We start from the raw sequence: 13,112 nt of genomic DNA on the forward strand, positions 1-13,112 counted from the left end.
CAGCTTTGTGCTTTAAGTAATATGGTTTACTACAGCATCCATTTTCACTTAGGCTATAAGCACAATCTGATATAAAGCCTTTTCATGTACAATTGCTCTAGAGTTTTCTTGAATCCCATTTATGTGGTTTTATTCAATGATTATTTTTACTTGTTTTTAATATATAATGTTGTCATGTGATTCAAAGGTATTTTACCTACTTTGGAAGATACACTGTAATTAAAAATGAACATATGGCATCCTTGAATATCCCTGAAAATGAGGTGTTTAAATGTATATTTTCCCTGTGAAAATTTTAGTAAGTTAATAAAGGAGGATTCCAGCCTTTGTTTTTAGGCAATGCTTGTTGTGACAGTCTGGAAGCATGGCTCCCTGAAGTTTATTACATACAGCAAGTGTATTTGAAAGTGTATTTATTTACATACAAAAGATGATGCCAAATTGAAGATACAGTTTCAGCACTGGGCCTTTTAATGTGTTTTATACTTTTGTCAAAGATTAATATTTTAAGTGATTCCACTTTTTTCTTCTCCACAAAGAGACATACAATTCTCCTTGTAATTTTAGAATACAGAGGTCAGGATATCTTTTGGTGCAACAGGAGTGGAGGGGAGGGGTTACAGAAGAGGGCTTCATTCTGCTATACTGATCCTAAAATAATAAGAAGTATATTAAGTATTTTATTCATGGAAGTCTGAAGTAAAATAAATATATCTAGTAAGTATCACGTTATCTTCATTCTCAGAATCATGCTCCCAGTTTTACTAAGTTATTAAGTCTCTTTTCATGGAACTTACTAACAGTATTTATATATCAAATTAATATAAAATTGGCTTTTCTTTGATTTGGAATGCTTAAACGTGGCTCTCAAACATGGTAAATTGAGAGGTTTGCACACTTGCTGTTTTGAGCCTCTCATCAGATCAGCCTGAAGTTTTGGCAGCTCTTTCAGTCCAAAGTGGGTTTACAATGTAAGCTAAATCCAGTCTGACACGTTCATCTGTATTTAATTTTGCATACTCTGTGAGAGGATTGTGATGTGTGTGAAGAACGTATCTGTGTGTGCTGAACTGCCCAGATGCACGCCCAGCAATAGGGTAAATGATAAGTGAGGAGGGTTCTTGCAGCGCTGGTGCCCGCACGGGACACGCAGTGAGCTCTCCCCGGAGAGCTGCAGGGTCAGTGGGCGCTGCACTCCGAGCTTCCCGGGCTGCTGGCTGCCCCAGCCTGTCCAGGCTCCCCAGAGCACTCTGAGCTGCTGCCAGGGGCTGTCCTGCGGCAGCCACAGCCTGGCACAGTCCTCCCTGGGCTCCGGGGCTGCAGCTCTGCAGGGCTGCGGGTGCCCTGGCACTGCATGAAATGCTGCGGGCTCTGGAGGAACCAGGGGGCGGCTGACTTTGGGAGGGTGGCGCTTCAGTGGTTCCATGGGAAACTCCAAAACTATCTGCCAGCTAACAAATGACGGTGGCAGCTGGCTGCCCCTGCTAGAACAAACACAAGCACTTGCAAAGAGTAAAGGAGACCTCCTTAGCAGTAACTGTTGTTGAAGGGACAGTGTGGGTGGGCTTCGGCCCTGGCTGCCCTTGGCTGCTCCTGTTCAGCGCCCGTGGGGAGGTGAGAGTCCCTGCGGGGCTGAGCCCTGCTGAGGAGTAGCGAGGGAGAGCCCAGGGCAGGCGCTCGCTGGTTTCCTGTGGAAACGTTTGACATCTTACACGCTGGGCTATGGAATGTGCCACTTCTAGGTTATGCAAACAACAGATCTTTTTAAGGCCTTGATTACGGGTCCACACAACCTGAATATTTCTTTAGTATAAATAGATCTTACATGCATTTATGTAGAAAAGCAAACTATGAATGTTTGAATTTTCATGTACCACGAGGGAACCATATTCATGAAGATCCTACTTAACCTTTTGCTTTTAATCTTCTGGCTGTATTTTTAACATTTCTTAAACTTCACATAAAATTCAGTAGCACACATTTACAGCAAGAACAGGTTACTCATTAGATTTCACCTAAGTATTTAATTTATTCCATTGAAAGTTGAAGGATTTAGTATAAATCTTAACGGAAAAAGGTCTTTGAGCTCTGTATTTTTGCTTTACCTAACATAATTCCTAATGACTTTCCTACTGATTCTGTTCTAGTTATGTCTAGGAGTCTATATTTCTCCTTTCCTTTTTTTGCTATATTCTTTCATGGAGCTGATGACAATTATATGAAAATTTAAGTTCATTTACAATAAATTAATTCCTTGGCTAATTGGAGATTTAAATAGTTTAAAAAATTAAACACGAAACTTTGCATTTTCAATTTAGACAAAAGTTCTCTACAAAGTTTAAGGTAAAAGTCCTCAGAAAATGAACTTCAAGCATGAACTATGATTGCTATGTTAGAATGTCAGAAATGTTGCATGATGAGTTTGAATGTTTCCACAGGTATATTTGGGGTTTTTTTCGGTGTAAAAATAAATTGGGAAAAATCTCAGGGAATTTCTGCATAGGACTGCAGAGGAATATGCCCTGAATAGCAGACTCTCCTCATCTCATGCACGACTCTGCAGATCCCAGCCCTGCAGGAGACTGTAATTTTCAGTTGTCTTCCCTGCATGCCATCACATACAGCCTCCCTTGTTCCATTTGGTAGCTGCTGCTTTTAACAAATTGGGGCTTTTTTCTCTCATCTAGCACAGGAACCCAGGATCTCCAAGCTTGTGCTGTGACTCTAATCACACAGCCCAAGTAATGCACTGATTTCTCACTCTGCAGATCCATCTGTGGAGTAAATGGCTCTGCAAGGGCCCCTTTTGGCAGCCCTCAGTGTGATAGCATCATTCAGGCACTCTTCTCTTTTGTGTGCCTTCCCCCACAGTGCTAACAACAGAAACTTTCTGAACTAGAGTAGATCTCCAGCTAGCAATAGAGAATTTTTAAATAGCAGTTGAGTGTTTGAAACATTTAGTTATTCTGGGAATACCACCTTGGAGCAGTTGGATGCTGTTGGTATGTTTTGTTCAGGAGTGACTGAATTCACCCAGTGAGGTGTTGGCATCAGCTGCCATTTGCTGTGATGATCCCCTGAACCTCCTGTGTTCCTCCCTCTTACCTTCTAGTCCTTGTACAGAGTGAACAAGTATCATTCACACAGTCTGAACTCATGACACACACAGGATGCTGGAGAGTGTTCAGTGGAAGTATTTGTAAATTTGAGAACTTAACTTAGACCTTTCCCTAAAAGCTGGACTGTCATTCACTGCATATGTTGAAGTGCCTCCCAGCCTCCTAGATTCACATATTGCATCACAGCGTAGTGTTAAATTAAATTAATTACTCTGGATTACAAAGGGATTAACTAATACAATTAATACATGATTAAATGGAATTACATTTTTTGGTCTGTTTGGGGTTTCAGCGTTTAACTTCTATTTAGAAGTACAGTTTTGAGCAGAGCCACATCCATAGCATGTGTGTTATTTGAAATTACCAAGCTCTGCCTGGTTCAGAGCTGAAGTCTTGGATAAGTAGCTGTTTTCTAAGGTTTCTGTCTGTAGGCCAAATTCTGTCCTGGGTCCACCCATATTTATCTCAAGCTGCTTCCTTGTGGGGAGCTACACAGAAATGTTAAAGTTATGTGGGAGTGAAAATCAGGGAACTCAATCTTCATTGCCCATCCAGTGTGATACAAGAGTGTGCTTGGTTTTCTGTTAGAAGAAACATCACAGCATGTCTGTTCTATGAGAGATCATGAAAAGTATCATAGAAGTTTTCCCAGAGAGTGTGTCAACACAGCAAGCTTAATTTTCCTGTTCTACCTCCCTTATCTCTCCATGGTACAGCAGAAATACAAGGAGAAAGCATGAGGGTACTGGGTGGCATGGAGAGGCTATGAGGACTTGGAAGACTTCTTTATAGAAATACAATTCTTTAGTCGCCCTATATATTTTTAAATATATTCTGTATGTATGTGTATTTATAATGCTGTTTGATTTGAGTGCTGTTACACTCCTCTTAAGTGTACAGGAATCTGTTTGTGTAGCATGTTGTGCATTAAAACACCACCTCAAAAGCCACAGTAAGCTTGTGTTTTGTTCCTTGAAAAATGCAGGATGTGCCTTTGCTGTGCCACTTTGGAACCTGCACTAACTCAGTCTGTCCCTCGGTATGGCAGAATGTGGGTGGCTTGGTGCTGGACATTTTTCCCTATTTATGGCTGCTGTTTAAGACTGTACCTTTCAGATTTGAAGTACAGCTAAGAGTTTTAGAATCTGAATGAGAAGGACTGTTTCAGCAACTGTACTATATTTTATTTTGAATTTTCTTCTCCCTCCATCTCCTTCCTCTTTCTCATAACAGCATATAATCTCCAAGCAATTTACATGATAGTTCAGCATAGGAAAGTCTTGTGCTGCTGCTGTAGAATGAGGTTTTCTCCAACTAATTTTCTACTTTCCTGCTGTAAAACTGCCAGAACACTTTGGTGAAAGGTAGATGGATATTCAATTAAAAGCTAATACGGACTAGAAACTTAGAAATTCTTCTTAGTAAAAGGCAGATTAACCTCAAGTATACTTCTTGCTGTCAGTTCAATAGTATTGCTCTATTTGTACTTATGTTTGCCTTTTCTTCCTGCATCATCTGTGAATGACAGTAACATCTGATTAAAAGAAATTTAATGTTGTTTTTACTCCCTGCTGATTCCTCTGATAGTTGAAACACAAACCAAAGTAAAGTACTACCGCCTTTAAGGTTTCTCTATCAAGTTTTAAGACTGTCATATTTCAGTTATGAAGTGCCTGTGGTGTTTGGATTTTGCATTAGAAGTAGTAAGTGATGGTTGTTAGTTAATGATGGTTGTACTTGCTCTCCAACATGCTGGGTATGACATGCACTTCCCAGGACACTTCTCCCCAAATAAGTACTAGAAAAGTATGGGTGTTTTTTCAGGATCACCTTGGAGTCATGCTGGACTTTTCTAATATTCCCAATGTGAAAGAGTAGGAGAAAAGCTGATATAAGGAGATACTTGTCTTACCTATCAGAAAGAACCATTAAAAATTTAGAATAGTGTAGGTTGCTCGTCTTCTCTCATGACTGGATTCCAGTCACTTTCAAGAGAATTTATTATCCCAGGGATAAGGATTCCAGCTCTTTCCTTTGAGACAACCTGGCCATCCTCCACACCTTCAGCTGACTGGCACCAGTGTTTTGGAGAGTGGATTAAAATGTGCAATATTGTGATGCAGGGACGTGGGTTGGAGACAGCCCCATGACACAGCCCACGGAGCAGCCTCAGCAAACAGCCATGAGTTTGTTCTGGTTGTTTTTCATTGGCATCTCCTGGCTCAGAGAGCTGAGGGGATGGGAGCTCTCCCTGCCCAGCTCTCCAGCCACCGGTGATTCTGCATCCATCTTGAGCAGGGTTCCTGAGGTCTCTGCTGCCTCCCCTCCAGAATGAGCCAGGCCAGCCAGGCTGGATTTGTCCTGGCCAGATTTATCTTGTTCAGCTAGAGACCAGCTGTACCGTGACAATACAATCTGCATATTCCAGCAACATCGTTCTTCCTGAGATTTTAGGGTTATTGGGATCTGCACGTTTCAGTGTTTCAGTGTTTTTTCTAATTATTAAAGGGTTATGCATTCTAAATTCTGGGTTTTTTAGACTGTTTGATGTATGCCTGTCTAGAATGAAATTGAAAATTTGGTTTGCAGTATTACAAACTATACGTAACTGAATGCCAAAAAAGAGTTGTGCTGAGAGGCTTTAAATTCTAGGCTGTTCCTGCATATTGATTGGAAAAGGGTAATTGACACAGGAAGGAGAGCCCTTAGTACTCAAGTTGTAGCAGTGGAGGTTGAGGTAATTAATTTCTTATGAGGCACTTCACATCTCACAGCATTAGATCCATAGGGAGAACTCCATGAGGGCTTGAAGAGGAGGAAAATGACAATCTCATATTGAAGCTGTTGAGGAAAAAACCTTCTCTATAATGAGAAACAGTTCCACATGAAAGAGTCCCTATTCGCTCACTTGCATATGATTTTCTGTACCCCTTTTAAAAAAATATGCTTACCTGTTTATCACAGAAATAGGTTTTCTTGAGCCAGGTGTCTTTAAAAAAATCACACTGGGGTGGGTGTGTTAAGAGTAGGGAATCTGTGTCTCTGAGTGGAGGTAGTGATTTTCAACTTAAAAGTCTTTGTGGGTTATTAATATGTGTTTCCCATATTAAAAAAAGAAAGGTAATAAATATACTTCTAAATTATTTTCCCTTTTGAGCCTTTTGCTGTACAGTAAAAATAGGCTTTGAAATGCTGCATGAAAAGGCCTGGGAGCTTTTACCTTTTCACAGGAAAAATGTCAGAAATGTCAGGTACTGGCTTAACTGCCTTGTCAGAGGATTCCTTGGATAACTTCTGAAATGTTCATGTGAGAGATTTCTCAGGCAGTGAATGCTGTGCATATAATTGTTCATGCATCTAAATAGTTCCATGTTTCAATGAAGTTGCTTGTGCTCAAGGAGTTATTCCTATCCACTTCCAGGATGGGGAAGCAGGAGGTCTTTAAAACATTTTGTTTGAAGGCATGACACATCCATGAGAAGAAGAACTGTAAACAACCAGTTCATTTCTGAGTTCCAGCCTGATCCAGGCTTCTCCTCTGAGTCCTGCAGGTTTGGAGAAGGTCATTGTTTTGTTCTGGTGTATTTAACCAGACATGGCACCTCCAACAAGCACTCTTGGTTTTTACTTGGACATTGCACTTTGAGGAACAAGCTGAAAATTTGAAGGGTAAAATAATATTGAAATTACTTCTGCCTTTAAGGGACAAATCCCAGGGCCTAGTGGTATCCAGAATGGTACAAGGGAATGCTAGGAGATTCTGCCCCATGCTTGGCATTTCTCACACAGCCAAACAGTCATATTGGAATTTTTTCTCTCTGTGTGACCTTCAAGGTAAGAAATCCTTTCTCCCCTCCTAGCAAAGAATGGAGGAAGTGGTATTAGTTTCATTTAGTGACTGGTGGCTGAAGCGTGGTGTTAACCAGTTCTTGCAGCCATGAAGCAGTGGGGATAAATGAGGACTGCAACAGGATGGAACTGGATCTTCCCTTATAAAGGCTTATGGGCTTCTTTGGGGCTTTTCTGAGACAGATGCTTGTAGATGTCTTTACTTTGTTGAGTTCCACAACAGGACTTGAAAGATGAGGGTTTCTATAAGGCTATGTATGAAAAAAAAAAATCCTGTCATTGCACAAAAAATTGAGGTATGGAAATTCCCCCAAGTAATGACAAGATTGTTTCATCATGCAGAATAAATTGTAACATTGTTTTTTATACAATGTTGTTATAATCTCATGGTTTTGATTAGAATTCACAGTGACTTTATAAATGAAAAGAAGAACCATTTATAAATTCCATATACAAAAAAAAAATTATGATATGTTACATGCTCATTCGTTACAAGAGACATAAAATGTTTGGTGTCTGTAGAGAGGCTGTGACTTCACTTTAATGTCCTACCTAAGTTGTGTGAGAGTTTGTTTTTTGTTTTCTGGTTTTTTTTAAATTAAGGTGCAAGGTACAGGGCTCTCTAATTGCTGAGTGTAGGATTATTTGCAGTCAACACAGAGGCTGAAACAGTCAATCATTTAATTAGAGCTCTGACATTTCTTAAGTTATTGTAGTATTGATTGGTGTTTACCTTTTAGCTTGGCTTCTTTTTTTAATATTTCTCTAGAGAACTGATTTTGATAAATGTGCTAGTCTTTTTTAAACTAAAACTGTTCTTGGCTACATAGAACTATATCAAAAGCTGTTTAGCACAGAGTCATGGTACAGCTGCTGGAGACAATTGACAGAGGGCAGGTTTAGCCCAGATATGGGGAAGAAATTCTTCCCTGTGAGGGAGATGAGGCCCTGGCAGAGGGTGCCCAGAGAAGGTGTGGCTGCCCCAGGATCCCTGGAAGTGTCAAGGGCCAGGCTGGATGGGGCTTGGAGCAGCCTGGGATAGTGGGAGGTGTCCCTGCCCAGGGCAGGGGCTTGGAATGAGACGGGCTTTAAAATCCCTTCCAACCCAAACCATTCTGTCATTGTGGGATATACAAAGAAAATCATGCTAGAAGATTGGATATTTTATTCTATTTTTTCCTCCCAGGATTGTTCAATGACTATTTTGGAACAAACAGATACCATGAAACAAAATATATACTTAGCTTCTGGCCACAGACCTTTAAATATGGGAATATTGGCCTAAGTACTAGAAGAGATTAGATGATCACTCAAGTAGTTCTGCCCATATCTTTGTTATACTACTGATCAGTGCAACTATCAGGTAAACATTTGTGGCCCTTCAGAAGTATCAAGAAAGTGAAAATCAAACCCTTCCCAGAGTATCTGTATTGTCCTTTAAGATCAGCTCGACAGAGTCCGGAGCTTATGGGATCCCTGCAGTCTTTGTTGCTGCTGGCAGCTGTTGGCATGGACCCACAGGGGTTTGCCTCAGGCAGGTTCCTGAGCCCTGCAGGGCTGGGCAGATGTTGTGGTTTGCACCTGTGTACCTTGGGGTGCAGAAGGGTCTGTGCAGTGCCTGGCAATGTCACAGTCCCCTGCTGCTGTAAATGAGCTCCATCAAAGCCAGCGGTGATAGGGCCACGTGTTTCAGGATCTGCCTGTACCTGTGTCCTGGTTTCAATGGAAATCCAGCAGGAAAGATTTTCTGCACATGTAGTTTTTGAGACATTCAACTAATGCTGTTTGTCAGTGTGTGAAATAGATGGGCCTGTATTATTTGCAGTACCCAGCATTTATCTTCATGCTATCCAGTGTTAATTAAAAATACTTATTTTCACTCAGTGGAATATTATTAAAACTGTGACTTAGTGCTTGTAAAATGTTCCAAATATTAAAAATGCATTGAAATAGGAACTGGATATTGCTTTTAGGATCTTCACAAGGGAGCCATGTAGCTTCTAGTTATTACATATATTTTACAGGAAAAAGCAGTAGGTGAGTGCAGATAACTGAAAGGCTCAACTGCCTGATTATTAAAATCCAGACCCAGAATAATGTGCATAATTTTCCTAGCCCTTTTCCTAATTCGGTCACTCTGTACACAAAGGAACTGTCTCAGAATAGGTGTGTTTGTCTGAAGTACAGCCATCACCAGAAGGATTTAATTGCCAAGCAGATGCAGAGTGTTTCAAGTCCAGACGTGTGGGGGTTCCATCCCTGGGGAGTGGGACAGCTGCACTCTGCTGAGTGTGGAGGTGCTCAGGTCACCTGTGCCAGCATTTCAATGGACACTTGGCAAATGTTACATCTGCTGGTTTTGGTTATTCAGGAGTGGAACCATCTCGTGTAGCTCTGGGGCTGTGCTGTCAGACCCAGGCGGAGTCTGAGTCTGCAGGGGAGCACCCACCCACAGGGGGACTTCAGCTCCCCAGGGGCCGGGGGCTTTACCCGGGAGAGGCAGGAGAAGGCAGCCTGAGGCCACTGGGGTTTGAGAGTGTTCCCACAGGAGACTTTGTAGCCCTGTATTCCCCGACTGCAAAAGAGTGCACATGGTTTAGAGGTCTTTGTAAGTAGGATTTATCCAAACAGTACTGTAGGGTTTTTGATGTTTAAGTTTCTTTAGGGAAGAATGAGAGTGTGCAGTAATGAGGTTACCTGCAGTCTGGACTTGTCCATATTCTACAGCCTGAAGCTGCATTTACAGTGCATTTGTAGTGTATTTTATTTCTAAGGGAAAACAGGAGGTGAAGAATAACTTCATGTATAGTTAGATTTGCTTTCTAGACATTATGTTAAGAATTTGAAAATAAAGTATTTTTGTCTTGTTCACTGTTCAATATTTTATGCCACTTGCTGCCTGAGGTTATTTCAGAATAGCTGCTTCAAAGGTTTAGGTTAGCTGAAAGCCAGTTGTATCATTAGTGGCCACCTTTGAAGTTACAGATTACCAGGGAATTTGAAAAATATCCCAGTATTTTACAATGATTTTGTCTTTATAGAAAAATAGGCTCTAAATATAAAACTTTCAAAGGATATGCCAGTGCATTTTGAGGTCTGAAAATGCACAGGCATAAACTGAGTTGTATCCATTGAGTTTTTCCTGGCCCTGTTTACCTGGCAGTTCAGAAGGGATCATTTTGTTGTCAAGGTTGACAAGAGCTTGCAAAGCGTAATAGAGGAGTCATTATTTACTTTGGTTCCTGTGCAAGCCTTGGTACAAGAAATGATGGCATTGCTGTGGAACAAAAGTGAGTATCCACCTCCAGGGATTCCTTGAAGGCTTTAAGGTGAAGTTCAGACCTTTCTCCAAGACCTGGTTTTGATCATCTATTCCCTGCAAAGACTATAGCCAGTTTCAGAGACAGGAGTCATAGGAGATTTTCTAAATCTCCCTGAAAATACTAGTTCAGGTTTTAAAGTAGTTTTCCCTTGCAGTTGATACAGAATGTGCAAATAATTTCAAGGCATTTATGACATTGCACATTCCATTTTAATGTAAGAGTTCTTTTCTTGACACCTCTAGTCTTAGTTTTCATGTTAAGCATATTGTCCTGTTGACAGGTTTCTTTAGTAAGGCAATAACTCTGATTGAAGTATGATACATAGATAATAAGCTTATACTCTTGGGTGCCTACCATGATATTACTACTTCCATATTAATTTTGTTGTTATTTATAAAATAACACAGGCATGTCCATAATAAAGACTTCCTGGTGTTTGGTAGATGCTGTGGTCATTGTTCATAGCTATTGCTTAGCATCTATGAGAGCCTGGTTCTTTGTGCTGTAAATGTCATGTGTGCTGGCTTTGTGTAAAACACCACTATTTGTGGTTCCTTCCTTTAGGCCAGGGCAGTCCAAGGCAGTCAGAAATGATAGCTTGCTTTAGGCAAACAAAGTTCATCACACATTTTGTATTTTTGTGTTGTTTCTGTACTAACAGGAAAACAAAATCCAAACCAGCTAGTAGGCACAGAAGTATTATGGTGATATTGTAGGGAAAAGAGGCTGAGTGAAGGGTGAAGTACACTTTTCAAGTAGGTAATCATGAAAGAAGCACTTTGCTTATAGGTGGAAATAAAAAAAATTAAAATTGTTTACAAAGTAAACTGATTCTCTTCAGACCTCTCAAATATTTCAAGAGCTCAATCTTCTAGATGCTGAGGATGAATGTGCTGTGGAATGAAGAGGTTGCCCTTTCATGGACAGTGTTTGCATTGCACCAACTTGGACATTTTGAAACTCACCCATTCTGTTTTACAGAAGGAGAATGAACAGTACAGACAAAAGCATAACCACACTGCATTGTGGGCACCTGAATTTATCCACTGTTTGTAGAGAGAAAGAGCATTATTTTTCACATGAATAGGGTATTAATGGATTGCCATAAATATTACTGTTGCCATTGTTGTTATTACTGTTATTAATCATTATCATCACCATCGTCACTTTCATCATAATTCTGTTCATCTTGTTGATTACACTGGGAGTATTACAGCAATTCAGAAGTTAAGAAGTGTTTATTTTGTTCCTGTATACTGCTTCTAAAGCAGATGTTTTGATTCAGCAAATTATGCTTAACATCATAAATTGGCATTCTGTGAACATTGTGGTACTGGCTCTTGAAATGTATGAAAAATTTGAAAAATCCTCCAGCATGTATGATTTTCCAAATGCTCTGATGCACTGGGGACACAAAGGAGGTGCTTGCTGAAGGGTCCCAGAGAGCCACTGATTGTTTTCTGTCCCTTGATTGCAGACTGACAAGACAGAGAGAAGCAATGCCCTGAATGTTGCCATAGACAGTATGTGCAAGAAGACCAGAGACCTCCGCAGACAGGTGAGACCTGGGCAAATGAAAGGTACAAAAAGGTCTTGAGGGATTCTTTTCCAATTTGCTGTTTTCAGTTTATGTGTTTTGAAAATAATATTTTATTTTCCATAATAAAAATATATTGAAGACAATTGCACATTCCACATAATATTTATGTACCAATTTTCAAAACTCTGGGAGAAAACCCTGCCAAATGATCCTGGCTGAATATATCTGTATGTATGCATGTCTAAATATATTTGCTGTAGATATATATCAGTAATGTACTCTAGCCATCAAGATTTGTTTAATTTTCAATAAGCTTGAATTATTACTGGTTGTTGGAACAGACACCTTGAAGGAACTACTGAGTCACTATGTGTGGGTCTTTACAGCTGTGAGAACTCTTACCACACAGGAGGGTCTTGGAATGCCCAGTCCACAGTCTACCCCCATTTTACATCCCAGTGTCCTAAAACCAGTGTGAGACGTGGACCAGAATCCACCACTTCAGTGAAGGGCAGAAGGCTAGCAGTAGACATCAGCTGTGTTTATACCTTTTCTCTGTGATAAATATCTTTGAGAAAAACTGCAGAATATGCTGGATGTGTATAATGTGCCCTTTCAAAAAGATAACCCCTAGAAAGTCAGTAGTTCTTTCAGCCAGGCTGCCCCAACCAAGTGCATGAAAGTTTACAGCTACAAGGAACATGAGCACAACTCTTTCATCCTGTCTGCAGCTTGGGCTGTTTGTAGAGAGACAACTCCCTGGTGGAAGACTATCCCTCCCAGCTTTGTGTTCAGTCTTGCAAGCCAGCCTGTGCTTCAAGATGAGGAATAAATTCCTTCCTGCTCCCATAATCAGCCAGGGGAGGCCTTGAAACATGAGAAGAGTATAATATAAATACAGTGTTTACAACCAAGTAGCTATCCAGTTTCTGCTTACATTCTGTCCAAGATATGTTCAGTGCAGAGACCTGCATCACCAGCTCAGTGTGTCTAGGAACCCTTCCATTCATTTCCTTCCATCAGTTAATTAAACTCCAGCTTAAAACACTTTATTGACTCTGTTACAGTGGTTAAAAGCTGTTAACTGATTCAATTTGTGTCTTTCTGTAAACCTTTGGAAAATGTTCAGGCTGAATGTAATCATGCCCAATTTATAGTCAATCTAGAACCAGTAATTTCCTCTTACCAGAGCAGCTCTGTGCTGCTTGACATTTTTTCCACTGGAAGGCATTTATGAGAAATATTTTATATCTTTCCTCCAATTCTATGTTCATACATATG

At 40.4% G+C, this 13,112-nt stretch overlaps 1 protein-coding gene across 5 annotated transcripts in view; it reads left to right on the plus strand.

The window, feature by feature from the left end:
* Positions 1–13,112, plus strand: part of CTNNA3 (catenin alpha 3) — a 440,676-nt gene that overhangs the window by 238,902 nt on the left and 188,662 nt on the right. For all 5 annotated transcript variants that reach the window (XR_013183524.1, XM_077183545.1, XM_054637288.2 and 2 more), the window contains one exon: positions 11,769–11,849. Coding sequence is in view for 4 of the 5 variants with exons in the window: in XM_077183545.1 (XP_077039660.1) it covers positions 11,769–11,849 (81 nt within the window). In the remaining variant the exon portion in view is untranslated. The remainder of the gene's footprint in view (positions 1–11,768; positions 11,850–13,112) is intronic.

The sequence above is a fragment of the Agelaius phoeniceus genome, chromosome 9, assembly GCF_051311805.1.
Source record: "Agelaius phoeniceus isolate bAgePho1 chromosome 9, bAgePho1.hap1, whole genome shotgun sequence".
Taxonomy (NCBI): Eukaryota; Metazoa; Chordata; class Aves; order Passeriformes; family Icteridae; genus Agelaius; species Agelaius phoeniceus.